This window comes from Arachis ipaensis, chromosome B4, assembly GCF_059453495.1.
Source record: "Arachis ipaensis isolate K30076 ecotype BB chromosome B4, ASM5945349v1, whole genome shotgun sequence".
In the NCBI taxonomy this organism is placed as follows: domain Eukaryota; kingdom Viridiplantae; phylum Streptophyta; class Magnoliopsida; order Fabales; family Fabaceae; genus Arachis; species Arachis ipaensis.
The window spans coordinates 142017869-142038876 of NC_142439.1; the positions used below are offsets into that span (position 1 = coordinate 142017869).

General features: G+C 34.3%; 1 protein-coding gene and 1 pseudogene across 6 annotated transcripts; one reads left to right on the forward strand and one right to left on the reverse strand.

Annotated features, from left to right (window-relative positions):
- Window positions 1-1652: 1652 nt before the first annotated feature.
- On the reverse strand, window positions 1653-9403 carry MRL7 (polyadenylate-binding protein 2-binding protein). 4 transcript variants are annotated; one of them, XR_015880846.1, is made up of 7 exons: window positions 6357-6567; window positions 6230-6295; window positions 3196-4153; window positions 3015-3099; window positions 2808-2919; window positions 2321-2557; window positions 1653-1863 (listed from the first exon to the last, which is right to left on the reverse strand). XR_015880846.1 is itself a non-coding variant. In XM_088483904.1 (6 exons), the coding sequence occupies exons 3-6, from the start codon at window positions 4056-4058 to the stop codon at window positions 2451-2453; spliced, it is 1167 nt and encodes a 388-aa protein (XP_088340030.1). In that variant the 5' UTR covers window positions 4059-4153; window positions 6230-6295; window positions 6357-6557; the 3' UTR covers window positions 2175-2450. The 4 variants fall into 4 exon arrangements, 2 of the variants coding, with proteins under 2 accessions (XP_088340030.1, XP_016194251.1); XR_015880847.1 differs by having other exon boundaries at window positions 1653-1902; window positions 6357-6549; XM_088483904.1 differs by lacking the exon at window positions 1653-1863 and having other exon boundaries at window positions 2175-2557; window positions 6357-6557.
- Window positions 9404-17900: 8497 nt separating this feature from the next.
- On the forward strand, window positions 17901-20181 carry LOC107638132 (uncharacterized; annotated as a pseudogene). 2 transcript variants are annotated; one of them, XR_015881165.1, is made up of 2 exons: window positions 17901-17933; window positions 18306-20181. The product of XR_015881165.1 is annotated as an uncharacterized LOC107638132, transcript variant X1 (transcript). The 2 variants fall into 2 exon arrangements; XR_015881166.1 differs by lacking the exon at window positions 17901-17933 and adding an exon at window positions 18020-18159.
- The last annotated feature ends 827 nt before the right edge of the window (window positions 20182-21008 follow it).

Genomic DNA, 21008 nt, shown 5'->3' on the forward strand with positions numbered 1-21008 from the left:
CTTTATACGATTATATGAGATCGCCTCTACTCTAGTATTATCAATTTTCGTTGATACTGATATCACTTAATTTGAACAGGATTTAGCTAATACGTGTTTTTAGAGTATATGATAAATTTACCATTAATAAAAAAATTTAAATTTTTTTATTTAATAGATACAAAATAAATATATTAAAAACTTAATTTTTTTGTATTTTCAATAAAAAAAATTTTAATTTGTAAGTTTAACCTATGCCTTTCAATAGATAAATCCATTAGAATAAATTATAGAAAAATTTTTAAATATACCTAAAATACTGATATTCCAATAATTTTAACTATTGATTTTAATTAATATATGTTATATATATTTTTTATAATTATTTAAATTATAGCTCATTGGTGTATATAATTCACTTGTTTTAAAATAAGTGTTAAATTCCATCTGAAGCTTTCACTGCATACACATAACCATTCCAAGAAGTTATGTAAATGGTTCCTTTGTATATTGCTGGTGTTGAAGTTATTTCTTTTCCTGCATTGAACTTCCACTTTAATCTTAAGTTTGGAACTGTTTTTGGGTTGATCTTGTTTTCCTTGTAGCCATACCTTCTTCTATTGGACAAGTCTCCACCATGGTTCAACCATTCTTCTAACTCTGTCTCTGACTCTTCTTCTAACAACTAAAATCAAGAATAATCAACGAATATTTCGAATAATAATATTTTTTTACAATAATATAATTAATTTTTTTATAAATACTAAATATGTATTTTTATATGGTACTTGATTCGTAGCTGATTTTTCATATTCGTATAGCATATTTAGGAAAAATTAAATTCAAAATGAAAATAAATTATTGAAAGTGATATCATATGAGAAGAATAAGAATAAATCTTACATATGAGGGTGTAGATGGTGATATTATTATAAGACAAAAGAATGTCTAACAAAGAATGCAGGGGAAGGTGTGTATAGGTGCTGCCATGAATGTGAAACTCCAAAGTGTCACCCTTGCTCTTTGCAAGAACCAAGTATATATATATATATATATATATATATATATATATATATATATATATATATATATATATATAAGTATCTTAAGCAAGACTTTTAGATCTAAATTCGAGATCCAATTTCTGACTAAAGTATATATGCTTTTATTTTAATATCATTGTAGCTTGGTATGCTATCCAACAAGTTGCGCAAATCGTCATAATTATTTAATAAAATTAATATGTATATATCACCACATGTTCCCTCTCCTTTTCCAAGCTGCTTGCTGTGTATACATGCATATGCAAGATTAAGTGATATATACTAAACCTTAATTATTTAATTCATACTCTTTTTTTTTTTTTTTTTTGAAAAAATTAATTGTAAAGTGACATATCAGAAAGTTAATAAATATAAACAATGACAAGAAGTTGTCTGAACATATTAATTTCTAATATATCATTTTATTAAATCAATAGTTATTTCTAACAAAAAGGATGTATTTTAAGATATCAAATGGACACCAAAATTTGAGAAGTGGCGTGAAATTTAACAATACGAATCCAGCTTAATTTATTAATAATAATATGAGATTTGCATAAACCTATCTAAAATAATGGTGTTGACTTTTATAACAAAACTAGTAAAGTACCGAGTGATGCACGGCTTGTATATTTTGGAACGATATGATTAATTCATAATTGTATATGAATGTGAAATTTTAAACTTTTGAAGTTGACAAGCATATTCAGAATAGATGAAACAAATGCATAAACCTAAGAAGAACAAATGCGTCCAATATCTACATAAACCTCCTCGTTGAATCCTTGAAGATATTCTTCAATTTCATTAGAAGATTTCTTTCATCTTTGGTCATATTAACCTATATATCAATAGAGTAATTCGATTTACTAAATCGAATCTAATTGATTCGAATTACTACTATTATAGCTAAATTGAATACAATTGATTCGATTTACATAGAGATATTTTAGGACATACGTGTAACGAAAATTGATTTAAGACATCTGCATAATTTTAAACCGCATTCAGTTTATTAGTGTAAATTACCCTAAATATTTCATATAATTTCCCAAGGTATCCATATGGCATGAAAAAAGGGGTACTAGTGTATTGTGAGAGTAACGTAAACCCTATACAGAAAGAAAACAATGCAGTGAGAAACACTCTCTGTTTTAAGTGAAATAGTCAATGCAAACTAGTATGTTTAATATTTTGAAAACATCTATATAACTATATAACATAACCCAAATTTGATTACACCTTACGAAAAAACAGTTCTAATTTTGATCGATTGGAAAATATAGACACAAACTCACCTTAGTTAATTACTTCTCCTTAATACAAGATCACAGTGAAACAAAATATTGCTGCAGATTTGGTTGTATCACAACAACGACAATACAACCATCAAGTTGACAAGGACTACATGGCATTCCCGAAATTTGATTAAAAACGAAAGCGTGGCAAGGCCTTGTCGTCAATCCAGGCAGGCTTCTTTGCATTGTAATAGAAAAATGCAATCATCTGAACCAGCTCATCGGCACTTCTCAGTTCTGCAATGGCATCAGGAGCAGTGTTTCATTATGAAAAGAAAAACCTAAAACAACGAGAATGCTGTCTTGGAAGCCAACCAAACAAATACTATGTGAGTATGTGACCTAGTATATTCGGAGAGATATGTTATTTGTATCCGTTCGTGCATCATACATGGAATGAGGTATAAATCTCTTCAATGTACAAGGTAAAATGAATGTACAAATATTTCTCTGTTTAAAAGGTGAATAGAAAGAGCAGCGATCTCACCTTTCTCCCTGTACACTACTTTGTGTCCCCGCAGAAATAAAATTTGAGGACATTCTTTAACTTTTAGGGCATAAGCCATGTCTCTCTCGATGTTAATGTCAATCTTAACAGCCTATAAACAGAAAATTCAGGGCGTTATATGAACTGCTGTTTAAGGCTTCTAGCAAGTTTGTGGCTTAGCTATATAAGAGAAAAGATTGACTATACCCGAGGAGGTAACCGATTTTTGGCGTTCCAATATACTTTGATTGCTTCCTCCAGCTCCTTCAAAAGTTTCCAGTTATCACTTGCTCTGGAATAACAATTTCAAACACCAATGGCTGGTTTTCATGCTTTTTTTTATTAGTGAATGAAAATACACTATATCATTTAGAATAGGGGAGTTTACCTGTTATAGCGTTCAAATACAAGGACAATTAATGGGCTGGGATGGAAAGCAAAATTCTCCCACTCCAAACAGTTGATCTCTTGAACCCAGTAATCTTCAGTCTCTCCTTCCCAATCGATTTCATAACCATCTTCTCCGACAACATTCTTGATTGGATGCTGCTCAAAATACTCAGAAGCTCTGATTCCCCACCCAACATCTGCATCCACTGGCCAGTTTTCACTTTCTTCCTCAATCACCATATTCTTTACCCTGTCGTCATCATCTTCGTCATCTTCCTCTTCTTCATTGTCCTTCTTCACCTCCTCTTCACCATCATCGTCATCATCATCACTGCTTTTGGATTCAGAATTGCCACGGACTCTATCCTTCGTTATGTTTTCTGGATCCTCCAAAACATCTGATTTTTGCTGCCGAATTGTTTCAAATGTGCGTTCAAGCGAACCACGTATGTAATCTTCCACTGCCATTGCTTCACTTCTACGACCACGCCTTGGCTTCCTTGGAATTGTTGAAGGGAAGGCATCAGCAGAACCTATTTTACCATTGCCAGATGCCACATCTTTTGAGGACTGTGTTCTTGCCTTAGGCCTAGCTCTTTTGTTAGAGCCAGGTTTAGGTTCACAATCATATTCAGTATTTGAAGGAGATTCTCCTGAAGCATAGCAAGATAACTGCTTCCATGTGCAATGGGTAGATACAGGTGAATGAAACAAGAATCCCAAACGAGTAATGGCATGACTAGATTCTAAACTAGAATTCTGAACATTAACTGATGATAATGGACGCAAACAAGCATCCATTTTTGTGGTACAAAAAGGAGAAGGGCATCTAAGAAGGACATTAGTTTGGAGATACAGCATTTTGATTACTTTACTGTAAAGCAACCAATCAAGCAGGACACAAGGTTGTCATTGAAAACACATTTTAAGCTTCTGTCTGCCTGTTTCTGCTTAGCCTGGTGTCAAAGAAGAAAAGGAGAAGTGTATCACTATCATAATTCATAAAACAAAGGCTTTGGCTGCATTTAATGCACGACTACGTAAAGAGAACAGAACATATTAAAATCACAAAATTCCAAGAACTTTTCACCAAGTAAAACAGAATTAAACAAACATGAGTACGAAACAGAAGAACCCCATCCCCGACTAGCGGGCAATGCATGCAACAGCACATGTAGTTTCATAGAAGTAGTGATTAATTGAAATTTTGAAAGACCGTGGAGGAATCTTCTATAAAGCATTTCATCAAACACCTGGTGTGCTCTGAGCGCCTAGCAGAAAATCATGTATAGCGCTGTCTTTTTTTATTTTTTGTCTATTCATTGATAAAGAATTAAAGGCCTAAAAAAACATCTTAAAAACCCTTAGTTCAATTTTTTTTTTTATGTCGAACCCTTAGTTCATTTTGAAGATAAAATTTTATTTCTATTTAATTAACTTAATTATAGGTGGATTCTTTTGGAAACAACCCCTTTTCTGAGGAGCTGGAGCAAACATTAAATAAAGAACTCAATGATATTTTTGATAGAGAAGAAACCTTTTGCATGTAGAAATCAAGGCAAAAATGGGTTGGAGGGAGATAGAAATAATAGATACCAAAACCATCATAAGAAGAGGAAAGAACAAGAATTTAAAGTGGAGAAACACAAACCGAAACTGGATAGAAGAAACACTAAAGACCCATATCATCTCCCACAAATTATAACATACTACACAATGAATTCAGGTTGAATGGTATGAATGCAAGGAAATCATTTAGGATTTATAGGGAAAGATGATAAGTAGAATTTGAAAGATGTTTTGAGAAAAGCATTACAGGCAAATTGATTTCTTTTTCAGTACACAGTAGAAAATATTTAGCATAAGATAGGAAAGAAAAAAGGAACATCACCCCTGAAAGTTTCATGTATCGAAAAAAACGATTGACCCATAAGAGTGCGTGCAAGGTGAAAATTTTAGAGATAATATAATACAAACCAAGTTTTGCTTTGGTCCTAATAGATTTAACCTGAGATACACTGCATAAAGCATATACCAATATAGATAAAAACAATATACATGATGAAAATATATATATTCTGCACAATCAAAAGCTCATAGGCCAAATCAGTGATAATTTTGACCTGATCAAAAAAGATATATATAAAACTGGATAACAGTGGTATCAAAACAGTTGTTGATCAAAGAAACTGGTGTTAACACATAAATGTCATCAAACAAATTAGATTTAGTATCTTGTATAGTGTGATATGATAAAGAAAAAGCTACATAATATCACATAATCTGGGAAAAAACAACCTTAGACTTTGCGTAGAAGAAGAAATCACTGTATTCTCAGCAAAGAAAGGGGGTATATGAAGCAGAATAAAGAGAGTGAAGTAGAGGATATAGAATGAGCTATCTCTAACTCATTCAGCGCAATGACTGCTTATAACATATTTATCTAGATGGTTCTTGTGTCCCACGTCAGCCCTATTGAAGCAACAGCAAAAAAGGTTTTATGATGTAAAAGACAAAAGAGATATGTAATTAGAAAACCCACTGTCAGACATTACACAATAAATAAAATTAGTCCAAGGAATGATCTCAAAGTCAACATCTATATCTTCATCATACAAATTCGGAGCTTGACCAATAACTGTCTATGTAAGAATACTGCCTAGGTAAGAATCAAATCAATCAATACTAAGAATCAAATCTATTCTTACAGCAACAAATTCAACTCATTGATAATTTTTAACAACAAATTCAACCATGATAATTTTCGGCAACAAAAAATTTAGATCCAAAGATGATTTACAGCAACAAAAATTTTAGCTAAGTTATTATTTCAGTAAGACAGCAACAAATTAAGATTTAGTGATAATAATCAGCAACAAATTCAACTCAGTGATGATTTTCATCAACCAAAAAATTAGCTCATTGATATTTCCAGCAACAAATTCAACTTACAGCAACAAATTCAGCAGCAACAAGGCAAATTAATTGATTAGCAATTCAACAACATCTCAAAATACAGGGAGAATGAAAACCTGGAAAAGACAGAACAGGGGAAGCGATGATGCAGGGATTCACCAAACGTCCACGGTCCACGGTGACTCGGCGACGGCGAGGACCCGAAACCACAAGACGACGAGCGACGGAAGGCGACGACCCCACGAGTTGCTTCTGTAGCCGGCGACGAGACGAGACGAACGACGAGACGCCGACGAGAGTGACTAAGACAACTCGAGTGAGACTGAGAGAGACGCTAGTGGGCTAGTGGTAGTGAGAGAGAAGAGAGAGTTTGAGTCAGAAATGGGAGTGAGAGAGAGACGTTCCCCGGTGAGTCAGAAGAGTTGGGGTTTTGGTTGGGAGTACAGTTAATAACGTGGTTTTGCTGGGTCTTGGATCTGGGTGGGATCGATAGCAAAAAAAAAGGAAGAGGCAACCATGCATGGCTTTTTAATATGTATTTTTTTAGATGGAAATTCAGGTACAGTCAACTTCACGTGAAGTTGATACCTGAGAGCCGTTAGATAATTTGACTGATTTGACTAAATTTTCATCTAACGGCTCTCAGATATCAATTTTACGTAAAGTCGACTTCACCTGAGTTTTCACCATTTTTTTATTATTATAATTGGGCTTAATAGAATTGTAGCTAATATGCTTTTTTGGATCACTTGAATTTTTCTTCTTTTTTTTTTGGTTAAATTAATTTATAAATTTAAATTATTTTAAGATTTTTGAAAAGTTACATAAATTAGCTTCATTTTTTCCTATAAATGAGCTTTCATATACAATGAAGACATCTTTCGTTTTTTTTTAGTACGATGAGAAAAAATATTTTAACTATTTTAAAAAGAATGGACCAAGTAGAAATTAGTGGAAAAAGACTAAAAAAAATGGGAAGCATCAATGGATAAGTTTTGTAAAAATGTTTATATATAAGAAAAATACAATATGTGAGTTTAGATTTAACCATCGATTTTCAAAAAAAAATTCAACTAAAGTATGAATGAATAATTAATTTTTTCATGATAGGTTAATTATATTAGTTAATTTTACAAAAGGGTAGGGCTTATAAATTTATATTGTGTATTTGATAAGGAAATTAAAAAACACCTCCATAATTTTACCAGTTACATAATTAGGAACAACTGCGAACAATTATTTGTTTAAAAGATAATAATAAAAACTTAATGTTTCCAAAACAACAATTAAAAACCTGCAATAAAAAAATTTAGAATAAATTATACCAGTTAGAAGTATATTAATTTATCCATTTCAATTATACTCGCAAAAAGAAATGATCCAGTTTTATTGGATAACATATAGAACTTTTGTTCTATGGGATCGAAAAAAATATTTTCATAATGATAAGCAATTCTATAAAAGGATATTCGATTTACTATTTCTGCAGCATATATACAGTAGATTCGATTTACTACTATTATAACTAAATCGAATCCAATTGATTTGATTCGATTTACATAGAGATATTCTAAGACTAGGGGTGTTTATGGGCCGGGTGAAGCCTGGTTTGATGTGACCCAGACCTGACCCAAAATATATCGGGTCTATTTGTTAGACCCGAACCCGACCCTAGACCTGATGAAACCTACACACTTTCGGGCCACAATTATATCAGGTGAAAATCGGACCGTTAACAATAAATAAAACATAATCAGCAAACATGAAGAACAAATTCAACAATAATCAGCAGCAAATCAGAAAGACAGAAACCTTATAATAAAACATGAAGAACAAAACAATAATCAACTAAACAGAACAATAATCACCTAAACAAATTAGTAAAAAAAAACAAGTAATAATTTAGAACAAATCATAACACATCAACTGAACAAATCAGAAAAAAAACTGATTAGTCCATTTATGTTGCACCAACTGCACAACCCCTCCCGTTCCTTTTCAAACTACTTTGATTGTGTCTATATCTGCCAAACTTAGCTGGTTGTCTATCGGCATGATCGGGTTTGGAGGTGGCTGATAATATGACATATCGGCCATATATTAACACAGTGGGAGAAATCAGCCAGCATATGTATTGTGCCAAAAATATGAAAAGACAAAACAAAAGTGCAGGAATCCAATCTTTAAACCATGCCTTCACTATATTAAAAAGCATAGTTTTGGGAGTTAGATTTCATTATAACTACATATGTGGCGTTTAACATGAACAAGTTTGAACTGAGACACTCAAAAAGTTTAAATGGAATTGAAATGAAGGTCAAGAACAAGTTTATTTCGTGCTCGTGAATTGAGTGACTTCAGCTGAGCAAAATGCATAATTTTATTTTAATAAGATTGCAGCTTGAGTCTTCATTTAAAGACAAAGCAATCAAGAGGAGAAATTATAACAGAAATTAAATTATGTAACAATATCTGCTTCAGTTCAAAACAGTAGCAAAAGCTAAGAAATATGCTCCGTTTGGGTTTGGAAGCATCAACACCCACACCTAATCAGAGTTCTAATAATCAAAAATCAACACCCACACCCTTAATCAGAATTTTAATAACCAAAATCAACACCCACATCCCTAAATTCACAAATTCTGATAATCAAAATCCCTATTTCGTAATCAGAATATTAATTAAACAATAAAATTAATTATTTACCTGAGAAGAAGACCGGAGAAGAGAGCGGAGCAGAAGGAGCGGGACTAGCAGAACAGAGCAGTGACGGAGCAGTAATAGAGAAGAAGAAGACGACCGGGCCAAGCAGAGAAGCGTCAATGGTCACCGAGAAACAGGGCAGCACCGTAGGTCGTCAGTCGTCGGACGTCAATCGTCGGTCGTCACCGTCGTCAGTCGAACGACAAGCTTCGCCGGTGACTGATGTGAGACACGGAGGGCTGAGAAGACGGGGAGGGGAGGACGGTGCGAGTGCGTGGTGCGTGCTGGGAGTGCGTCGTGCGTGCTGGGAGACTGGGAGTGAGAGAGAAGACGAGGTCAGGGGTCAGCGTGGGGAGTGGGGTCTGCCGGACTGGGGAGTGGGGACTGGGGGAGTGAGGTTGAATGGCTGAGGGAGACAGGGAGCTTCAGGGCTGCGTTGTTGCGTGTACACCCTCGCCCTAGTCCTAATTGGATAATGTATATGATGACCGTGTCCGATTTCGCCTTCACTCCATTCCCAGATTTCAAATTTTTCTTTTGGGGTCATTTCGGGTCTGGATCTTTATCGTTTAAAATGCTTCGAATGCAGATTAGACTGGGTCGTGTGCATCCTATTTAAGACACACCTGTAACCAAAATTAATTTAAGACATTTGCATAATTTTAAATTTTATTTAATTTATTAGTGTAAATTATTCTATTTGTCAGTATTTATATTTTTTATAAGTATAAATAATAATTTATCTATCTATCTATTCTATTATATAAAAATTGGATGTCTGCATTTAATGATGGAGCTGACGTGGCATATTCTGGAGAGTGTTTTCCGATTTAATTATTTTAACTCATTCAATACAATTTATTACTATGACTTAATTATATCAACTAATCGATTTGATTAGATATTTAAATATTAATATAATTTATTATAATATATATTACTTAATTAATTTTACTACATTAATTATAATTTATTATATTAGTTAATTAATTTATTCATTTATAAAGTTTGAAATAAAATAAATAATTTATTGTTTATTCTAATTGAATTCATTAAATTTAATTATACATTATATACGAATTAATAATAATTTGTAAATCAATTTATATTATATATGTATTAACAAAATATTATATATGTCTTAATGTGTTAATTAAATATTATATACGCACAGAAAAATAAATACAAAGATGATTTATATAATATTAATAATATTATATTAGCACGGTGATTTTTTTTTGTTTTGATATCATATAGTATTAATAATGATAATATTATTATATAGTATTATATAAACTTTCTAATATTAGTATAGAAAATTGAAAAATTATTCCTTATGGCAATCATTCTTAGTAAAATAGTATGTCTTTTATATAGTATTGATAATTGTTGCTTAATTTAAAGTAATTGTATGTTAGTATTTTAAATTTATTTTTAATAATGACCTAAATAGATAAATCTAATTGAATTGAATGATTATATAAAATATTTTATATTATTAATATACTAAAATTAATTCATTTTTTGGTACAGAATTTTATAGGTAAATTTTATACAAGATTAAGTAATTTTTTATTTTTTTTATTTGTTTTATCTATGTTACTTTATTTAATTTTAAGTAGCGTCATATTTACAATGACCGCCAGTATTATATTTTATAAAATATGAAAATCAATTTTTTTATAATTTAAATATCAATGTTTAAATAGAATAACTTAACAGACTCACAATGAAGATATTGTGCCCTGAGTCTAGGGTTTGTTGAGTGCTCTGCTAGGATTTAGGAGAAATCCTATTTTTGTGAGTTATTCACTAGGTCCATCTGGACAACAATGGCAGCGCCTACTGCCTCGTTACCTTCAGGTCTGCCTAACCCTGTTTCAGCAGGGAGTGAAGAAGAGACGGTAGTGAGATTTGATAACGACGATATACAAGAAGGAGTGGAAAAATGTTCGAAAAGTCTGGTTGGAAGATTGTTGGCGGACAGAGGGTTTAGTTCTGGAACTCTAGAAGCAGCTCTTACAGCCATCTGGAGACAACCAGATGGTTTTAAAGTTCTGAATCATGGAGGCAATGTTTTTCAATTCTTCTTTGATAAAGAGATAGATCTGATTAGAGTCGAAAAGGGAGCACCTTGGCTCTTTAAGAATTATATTTTGAACCTGAAAAGATGGGAGGAAGACCTGCAGATAAAGGAAGAAGAGTTCATTCACGTCCCTATCTGGGTACAATTGTGGGGAGTCCCAGAGCATTGCAAAACAAAAAATCTGAGAAAGAAGGTGGGGGAGGCGTTGGGAAGGGTCTTAGATGTTGAGCTATTCACGATTCGAGGGAAAGACGAGAGAATTCTCAAGATTCAGGTTTTGCTGGATATCACAAAACCCTTAAGAAGATGGCTCAAAATTGCGGGCAACAACAATAAAGTGACTGAATTAAAGCTCCGGTATGAGAGGATCGGAAATTTTTGTCATTACTGTGGATATATCGGTCACGAAGTTAGAACATGCAGCAATTACCTGAAAGACTCAGTAGCTGGTGAAACTAGAGAGGAGATGTGGGGGGCATGGCTTCGGGCTGAGCTGATTGGGTGGAGAGTGGATAAGAAAAAAGAGAACCAAAACCCAAACGCTGCTGCAAATCCAGAGGAGGAACGGTACAAGACCAAAAAACCAACTCCTATTAGCCTAATAAGAGGGCTTGCTAGTCTATCGGTTCAAGACGGCAACTCTCAAATTAGAGGAATAGAGAGTGTTCCAAGGAGGGGAGAAACTCAGGAGGGGGAAAGAGGAGAAAAGGAGGATGGAGCAGACAGTATGGAAAGATTCGAAAAAAGAGGTAAAGAAGGTACTATTGATGCAGAAAATTCAATCCAGCTCAATACAGAGGAATGCAGGGTTTTGAGCAGTAAAACTAATAATACAAATGGTAAGAAGACAATAAGAAGACAGAACTTGAAACTCCTGGCAAGAAAGGGTATAGGCAGTTCAGTGTTGGGGTCTAAAAGAAGATCAGAGGAGGAGGAAAATAATGCAAGTAGTAAAAAGTTGTGCCAAGAAGTCAGTACACCAGCTGAATTGGGAGAGGGTGCCACCCAACATATGGCACCCCAGAAGGGATGAAACTGATGATGTGGAACTGTCGGGGTTTGGGGAAACCCCTGACAGTTCACAACATACAAGGGATCGTTAGGTCTCATTCCCCCGATATACTATTTCTATGTGAAACAAAAAATAGTATGTCGAAAGTCGAAGGAGTTCTGAGGAAGATTGGGTTTCCCTCTTTCTACACAGTGGAACCAATAGGATTGTCAGGTGGATTAGTGGTGGCATGGAAGGAAGAAGTGGAGGTGCAAATCCTAAACTGGGACAACTTCTATATCCATTTTAGGTGCAGAGGCCAGCAACAAGAACCGATAAGGGAGGTTTTTGGTGTGTATTTGGACACTGATGAAGCAAAAAGAAGAGATCAGTTCAATCAAATAATCCATTTAATTGGCATAAGCAGCAACAAAATGACAATCATGGGGGACTTCAATGCAATCACAACTCACCATGAAAAGGAAGGCGGCAGATCCAAATCAAATACTTCTATCCAGGACTTTAATGATTTCATTAATTCTGGAAATCTAATGGATTTGGGATATGAAGGAGAAAAATTTACATGGTGCAATAGGCAGTTCGGAGGGAATCTAATTAGAGAGAGGTTGGACCGGGTGTTGGTTAGTAGGAGCTGGAGAGAAGAATTTCCAAGTGCATATGTCACTCATTTGGAAGATTTTGGTTCAGACCACAGGCCTTTGTTATTGTGTGAGGAACGACAAATGAGGAAAAATAAGAGGAGGTTCAGATTTCAAGAAAGGTGGTGCGAGAATGAGGACGTAGTTAACCTCATAAAGCAAGCTTGGAAGCATGAAATGGAGGGTTCCCCTATGTTCAGGCTTGCTGGAAAATTGAAGCACTGCAGACACAAGTTAGTAGAATGGCAGAAAAATTCCTCGTCGAATTCACTAATCAGAATCCAAAGCATAAAAACCAGACTTGCTGCAGAATCTAGTAAAGGAATTCTGGCTGACCCGATTGATGTTCGAATATTGGAAGCAGAGCTGGAGGATGAGTTGGTAAGAGAAGAACGGTTCTGGAGAGAAAAATCGAGGGTACAGTGGCTCAAGTGGGGAGATAAAAATACAAAATTTTTTCATTCCAAGTATAAAGCAAGGAATAGAAGAAATAAGATTCACCACCTGGAAGATGAAGAGGGCAACATAGCAGAAGATGCAGAGGGAATTGCAAATATGGCTCAACACTATTTTACTAAACTCTTTACCTCAAGTAATCCGCGAGATCCAGCAGGGAAAATTGCGGGTATTCCAGGAAAAATTACTGCTGCCACTAATAGAACACTTGTCAGGCCTATCTCAGATGCTGAAATCAAGAATGCTACGTTCTCTATCAACCCGTTCTCTGCCCCGGGGGATGATGGATTCACAGCAAAATTTTTTCAATTTTTCTGGGAGATTATACAAAAGGATGTGATGCTAGCAGTAAGAAGTTTCTTTTCGGGAGGTAAAATTCTAAAGGCGTTCAATCATACTCATATTTGTCTTATTCCAAAGGTTGATAATGCTAGGTCTATGAATCAAATTCGTCCTATAAGTCTTAGTAGCGTTTTCTACAAAATTATATCTAAGATACTAGTGCATAGATTGCAACTGGTCATGAATAGAGTGATAAGCGATTCTCAGAGTGCTTTTGTTAAAGGCAGACTAATCAGTGATAATGTTTTAACAGCGCATGAATTTATGCATTTCCTGAAAAATAAGACGTACGGCGAATGTGATTTTGCCCTGAAACTAGATATGAGTAAGGCCTACGACAGAGTGGAGTGGTCTTTTGTGTGGGCTGTGATGCAGAAATTGGGGTTTTGCGACAAATGGTTGACTTGGATCAAAGAATGTGTGATGACGGTCTCTTATTCTGTTACTGTGGATGGACAACCTCATGGATTTTTTAAACCATGTAGAGGGCTACGTCAAGGCGACCCTCTTTCCCCCTACCTTTTCTTATTTTGCGCAGAGGGTTTATCCCATCTGCTCCACAGAGGAGAACAGAGGCAGGAAATTACTGGGCTGAGACTCAATCACATATGTCCTAGAGTGAGTCACCTATTTTTTGCAGATGATTCGATTCTATTCAGCAAAGCTTCAGAAGAAGATTGCCAGAGTTTAATCCATATTTTACACACATATGAAGAAGTTAGTGGCCAAATAGTTAATCTAAACAAATCGTCAGTGTTTTTCAGCAAGAACACACCTATTCCACTACGAGATCACTTAGCGAACATCCTTCAAGTTCCTCATGTGGGCAATCAGAATAAGTACTTAGGCTTGCCATCGGTGATTCAGAGATCTAAAAGGACGACTTTCAACTACATAAAAGATAAGGTTAACAAAAAGCTTCAACATTGGAAAAGGGGTTTACTATCCACTAGTGGTAGAGAGACCCTCATTAAAGCAGTGGCATCGGCGGTTCCTATCTACACTCTAAGCTGTTTTAAACTCCCAGAATCACTCTTGGAAGAACTACAAAAGGCTATGATACAGTTCTGGTGGGGTCAAAAAGCCTGTGAAAAGCGGATGCACTGGGTTGGTTGGCAGATTTCATGTAGGCCAAGGAGTCAGGGAGGGCTAAATTTCAAGGACCTCAAAGCCTTCAACCTTGCAATGCTAGCCAAGCAAGGTTGGCGACTCTTAACACGTCCAAACTCTCTGATTGCCAAAGTTTATAAGGCTAAATATTACAGATTCTCAACATTCCTAGAAGCGCAGGCAGGAAATAACCCATCTTGGGGTTGGAGAAGTGTGTTGGATGGCAGGAAAGTACTGGAGAAAGGTATTCTCTGGAAAGTAGGAAGGGGTCATCTGATCCGGATAAAAGAAGATTCATGGGTTAAGGACTTCCTAGCAATTTCTCCAATTACTAATACAGATTCAAGTTATACACCAGTTCGAGTCTCAGAATTAATCCTACCAACTCGACAGTGGAACCAAACAAAAATTAGACAGTTTTTCAGCTCAGACATCGCAGAATCAATTCTTAATACTACAATCCATGAAGGAGATGACTCAGTTACTTGGATGAAGGAGAAAAATGGTGGTTATTCAGTGGCTTCTGGATACCGGTTGGCCTTCCAATTTTTTCATCCTCCAATTGACTTTCTTCCTGAAATCTGCAGAAATAAATCTGTTTGGTCAAGTATATGGAAGCTTAAAAATCAGCCAAAGGTTAAAAACTTCATATGGAAATTCATGCATGAAGGGCTACCTGTTCGGAGCAAGCTTCACTCCAGGATTCCGAACATAAATCCAAAATGCCCAAGGTGTGAGGAAGAAGAGGAATCAGTTACCCACTGTCTACTGACTTGTCCCGATTCCCTGGAAGCCTGGCAGAAAGCTCAAGTTCAAGTTCCAGAAGAGTTGAATGAGAGCTGGCGATGGTGGGTCAACACCATGGAGAAGGTGAAGAGCAACGCAGAGCCAAACGAGAAGCTCGAACTGGTGGCCAATCTACTCTGGCAACTTTGGAAAGCAAGAAATGAATTGGTATTTGAAGGAATTCGAAGATCACCATCTCTCAGTGTGGAGCTTGCACAGACAATGATAACTGAGAGAAAGAGGATGACCTAATTTGCCAATTGCCTTTTCCCCCAAAATTGTAATAGCCTTATTCTCAGTTAAACGCTGGTGGAACTATTCCAATCTCTTTTTGTCTGTTGTCCAAATTTGGACCTTTTCTCATTTTAATAAAATAACCTATCTTAGCCAAAAAAAAAAAAAAAACAGACTCACAATGAGAGAGAGAGGGGAAAATTTATCTAGAGAAAAGAAACTCGGCATGAGAATGGTGGCGATGGGCTCAACAACGACGGTAATGGGATGAGCAGCGATGATGACATAAGCTGTGAACAGTGACGGACCCAGAAAAATTTAGTAATGGAGACAAAAATATAATAAAATTTAGATATAGATATTTTTTTTGCTTCCCACGATATTCAACAAGTTAAGGACTAATCCGTCATGAATTTGAATTCCATTTAAGAATCTACAATTGGCCGGCAACGAGTTGCTATACATACGAGACAGAATTCGAACCCTCAATACTTATTTAAGTGGACGACTAAGTTGATCACTTAATCAATCTAAATTGGTTTAGATATATTCAAAATTTAAAATTAGAACTATCTAATACATATTAATAAGAACTAGAAATATACACACAATCATTATTATAATATTTAAAATAATAAAAATATAATTTCATACACATAGTATAACTAATTTTTAACCAAAATAATTACAGTACATTATAATTGTCAAATCTACTTATTATAATTTTTATAGTATAAATAAATTTTTTAACCAAAATAATTACAGTATATTAATACATAGATAATATATTTTTTTATCTTAAACAATTTTTAAAAAATCACTAATAATTTAAGTTGTATTTAATTAGAAAACTAAGTTTTAATTTAATTATTAATTAATTAACTAATATAATATAATTAATTATCACTAATTTTTGAGTGTATTTATTTATTTTTCATACTAAATTAAATTTAACAATATAATTATTATTATGTGTTAAGTTTAACAAAATATTTTTTAACATAAAATACAAAAGAACTATTTATATTTTATTTTGAGACAAATATAATATAATAAGTGGTATATATGTATATAAGTATTAATTTTTTTCAAAAAAATTTGTGGGGGCAAATGCCCCCTCTATATTAAACGTGGGTTCGTCTCTGGCTGTGAAAAAAGATGGGAGTTGTGAATAGGTAAGCGGCGATGGACTCAGCAACAACATAACAGGAGCTATGCTGTTTTTTTGTGAAGAAGTCGAGAAGAAGAAGATTTTAGGTGAGGATGATTGAGTTTATCTTGCATGGCTATAGAGTATAGACTGAAACTATGAATCATGTGTGATGTGAGGCAAATCCTAATTACTAAAAAGTGTTTATATGTATATATTCGGGGCGGGTACACCCTAAATCCGACGATACCTGTCTTAAGCAAAATCTGTCCCGACTCGAGTCAAGTTATTACCCTTTTCATCCGGGTATAGACGGGTCGGGTACCTGCGTATTCGAAAACTCCTGCCAAGTCTAACCACGTATTGATACTCCTTTTATTAAGGGTTTATCGCTAGCCAATGGATTGCTATATACACAAGGCGAGATTCTAACTCCTAATAGTTGTTTAAGCGGACGAGTGAGATGATCACTTAACAAATTCAAATTGATTAAGATAAATACTAATTATTTTTAATATTTTAATATTAAAAATTTTAAGAGTTTGATTTTAATTATAACTTTATAAAATATTTATAATAATAATTATTATATATATTATTTAATTTTTTAATAAAATTTTTAATATAATTTTATGTATTATCCCGTACAAGGTACGAGAACATACACTAATTTATTATAATAATAAGAGTTAATTTAATATTAAGTATTGATAAATATTGGACTATCTGTACAATGGTATTTGATTGATTAATTTATAAATTAGTTGAATTTATATTTTTTATTAGTTTATTAATCATTAATTTACTGATTATGTTATATTTTTTTTATTTATTTAAATTGAAAAAATATTTTATATTAGAGACTAATTTATTATCTATGTTTATATTATTAATTATGTGACTTGTGTCCACAAATTGATACTTAATTATTATTATTATTAATGTGTATGTGAAGTAATGCTCTTAAATTTCTAATTTTAAATTTATTTTTAATAATTTTATATTTATATTTAATTGTGACTGAGTTAATCAGTTATTCAATTTAACTTGTATTTCATTAGTTGAACCAATAATCGAAAGACTTAATTGTATAACCGGGTTGAATCTATGATTTTCAACTTTCAAATTGACCTATTTTTTTTTTACCAAAAGACCTTATGCACCATTTTGGGCCTGAAGCCCATATATGTTTTTGGGATCAAAGCCCATAGTCTATTCACATTGAACCACCCTACAACATGTTATACAGTCCGAGAGTTTTGCTCTTGTTACCACATCCTTCACCTTCGTCTTCTTCTACACAGTACGTTCCTCTTCCAAGTTCGCTCTTTTCTTTAATAAATCCATAATTGAATAAATAAGGATTCGTCTTTCTCTTCGTTTTATTAGCTTCTTAGTTAGTTTTCACACATGCATCATGTTACGAATGGAATACACTAATACTCGTTTTTGTTTACTTTTAATAAAAAAAAAAAACTATGATCATCACATTAGAAGTATTCTCCAATCTCCGATTCAAGTTTTGATTGGTAAACTAAAAATTCTGTGTTTCCAATGCATTCATCGCATACAAAATTTTGAAACTTCCTTCTTCGAAATCTTCACAACTGCAATTCTATGTGTACCTATTGCATTGCATGCTGATGCGTTTTCTTTCTTTTGTTTTTGTTAACAGAAGGGAATCAATTTCTATTTGTTTCATTATGATTGTTTTGTGCTGCAAATGTGGAATCCGAATGCAGCTAAATGCTGCAAACATGTGTGTGAATTGCTTGAGCTCCGAAAACAACATTACCGAAGGCCTTCGGAAGCATTTCGAGCTCAAGCATTGCCCTGAATGTGATAGCTACCTACAGCCACCAAGAAATTGGATCAAAATCCAATTAGAATCCAAGGAGCTCCTAGCCTTCTGCTTGAAGAAGCTGCAGAAGGATCTGAATTCGAATAAGGTGAGGATGGTGCATGCTGAGTTTATCTGGACCGAGCCTCATTCGAAAAGGATTAAAGTCAAGCTAAAGGTTCAGAAGGAGATTATCAATGGAGTAATACTTGAGCAATCTTATGTTGTTGAATATGTTCAAAGGGAGCAAATGTGTGAATCTTGCTCCAGGGTGCAGGGTAACCCTGATCAGTGGGTTGCAGCTGTGCAACTCAGGCAACATGTTTCACATAGGCGAACATTCTTTTACTTGGAGCAGGTGATTCTGAAGCATGACGCTGCTGGTAGGGCTAAAAAGATCAAAGAGGTGGATAATGGAATTGATTTCTTTTTCTCTAGTTGGAGCCATGGTGCTAAGTTTGTTGATTTTTTGGGGAAAGTTTCTCCGGTGAGATTGGGCAGCCGCGGCGATAAGCAACTTGTGTCTCATGATCCTAAGAGTAACAACTACAATTACAAATACACTTTCTCTGTTGAAATCGCTCCAATTTGTCGTGAGGATTTGATATGTCTTCCTCAGAAAGTTGCTGCTGGTATGGGAAATTTTGGTCCCCTTGTGATTTGCACCAAGGTTACCAACAACATTGTTTTGCTTGATCCATTTACATTGAGGCATTGTTTCTTGGATGCTGATCAGTACTGGAGAGCATCCTTCAAGTCTTTACTCACTAGCCGGCAGTTGGTTAAGTACATTGTGCTGGATTTGGATGTTATCAATTCGGCCGAAGCGACTATTGATGGCAGAAAGTATGTTCTGGCCGAGGCTCAAGTTGCTCGCATATCGGATTTTGGTAAGAATGATACCATATTTTCCATCAAGACTCATTTGGGAAATCTTTTAAAGCCTGGTGATTATGCTCTTGGTTATGATCTGTATGCTGCTAACACTAATGACATTGAATTGGACAAGTACAAGTCGAAAGGACTTGTTCTTCCTGAAGCAATTTTAGTGAATAAGAGTTATGAAGAGAAGCGTGGGAAGAAGGGCTTGAAGCCTGGGTTGTGGAAGCTCAAGTCACTTCCCATGGAGGTTGATGATAAGGGTGAAATTGAAAAAGACAAGAAGAACAAGGATTATGAAGAGTTCTTAAGGGGTTATAAAGAAAATCCTGAACTGTGGTTCAACCTATCAGTAACAGAAGGCGAAGAGGCACCTTCTGTTCCGCTTGATGAGGTGATGGCTGCTCTTGATCTGAGTGAGGAGGAAGATGGGGATTTTCTTATGGAAGAGTGAAACAAAGTTCTTTCTTAGTTAACTCTCTCTCTCTCTCTCTTATGATTTTTTTTTGCGAGTAAATTATTGTTTTTGTCCCCAACGTTTGGGGTAAGTCCTATTTGTTTCCCTAACGTTTAAATCGTCTTATTTGTATGCTTAACGTTTATAAAAGTGATTCAATGTTATCCTACTATCAATTATACTAACAAATCAGATTATATTTTTCAATTATTCTCACTTGGATGTATTCATTATCAATTAGGTCTCACTTAGATGTGTTTGATCTTAATATTATACCTACTATTTGTGTTTAGATTCAATTATGTCCCTAGAAAAGTGAATTATGTAAATGTTGTAGGAATTAGTTTCAACATTTGATGAGCTATTTTTTGGAATCATTGATTCTATCCCAATCATTTGTATTCTAACTTCAAGAAAAGATTTTTAAAACTCAAACTAAAGCGCTCATGATGTGTAATTGACGGTAGGATAACATTGAATCACTTTTACAAACGTTAGAGATACAAATAGAACGATTTAAACGTTAGGAACACAAATAGAATTTACTCTAAACGTTGGGAACAAAATCGATACTTTACTCTTTTTTTTGGCCTATGCTGTTATGTGATGTTCAGGGGTGAATTTTGTTATCACCCTAAACAAAGGTTTTGATATTTATTGCAAAAATTAAATAGCTTATTATTTATTTAGACACTTTTTGTCAAACTTTTTGAAGAATCAGCAAGTTTGCTAAATTATCCAGCTGCCATTTCTCTGAGTGATATGAAAATGAGTTAGTGTCAAAAACACTACACACAAAAAAGGGCAGAGTGAAAAAGATGCAGAGAAGTTCTCACAAGAAGCAAAGTAAGACCCTGACCTACATAAATGCAACCATCTTATGGTACTCTGCCTTTAATTATTGCACAAATTGGCCACCACTTATTACTTAATTGCCTCATCAAACTTAATTATTTAGTTAGCAATTTATGGGAAAACACAAACCCGCAACCTCTTGGGTGAGTATGAGGAGACTATACCATTTAAGTTATAACACGATGGCGATGCAATCTTTAATTTTAAATAGTGATAATGATACTTATATATATGATAATGATATGATATGACTCTTCAAATGCTCCAACAACAATATATGAAAGCAAATATATATATATTAGAAAGCAAAGACGTGTGACTATATATTATAGCTTCTTTTGTTTTTT

Bases quoted from the DNA above. Each gene is read 5' to 3' on its own strand.
- MRL7 (XM_016338765.3), bottom strand. From the start codon at position 4,058: ATGCTGTATCTCCAAACTAATGTCCTTCTTAGATGCCCTTCTCCTTTT. The intron at 2,920-3,014 runs GTATAGTCAATC...TTCTGTTTATAG, and splicing joins AAAATCGGTTACCTCCTCGG to GCTGTTAAGATTGACATTAA. The intron at 2,558-2,807 runs GTGAGATCGCTG...ATGCCATTGCAG, and splicing joins AGTAGTGTACAGGGAGAAAG to AACTGAGAAGTGCCGATGAG.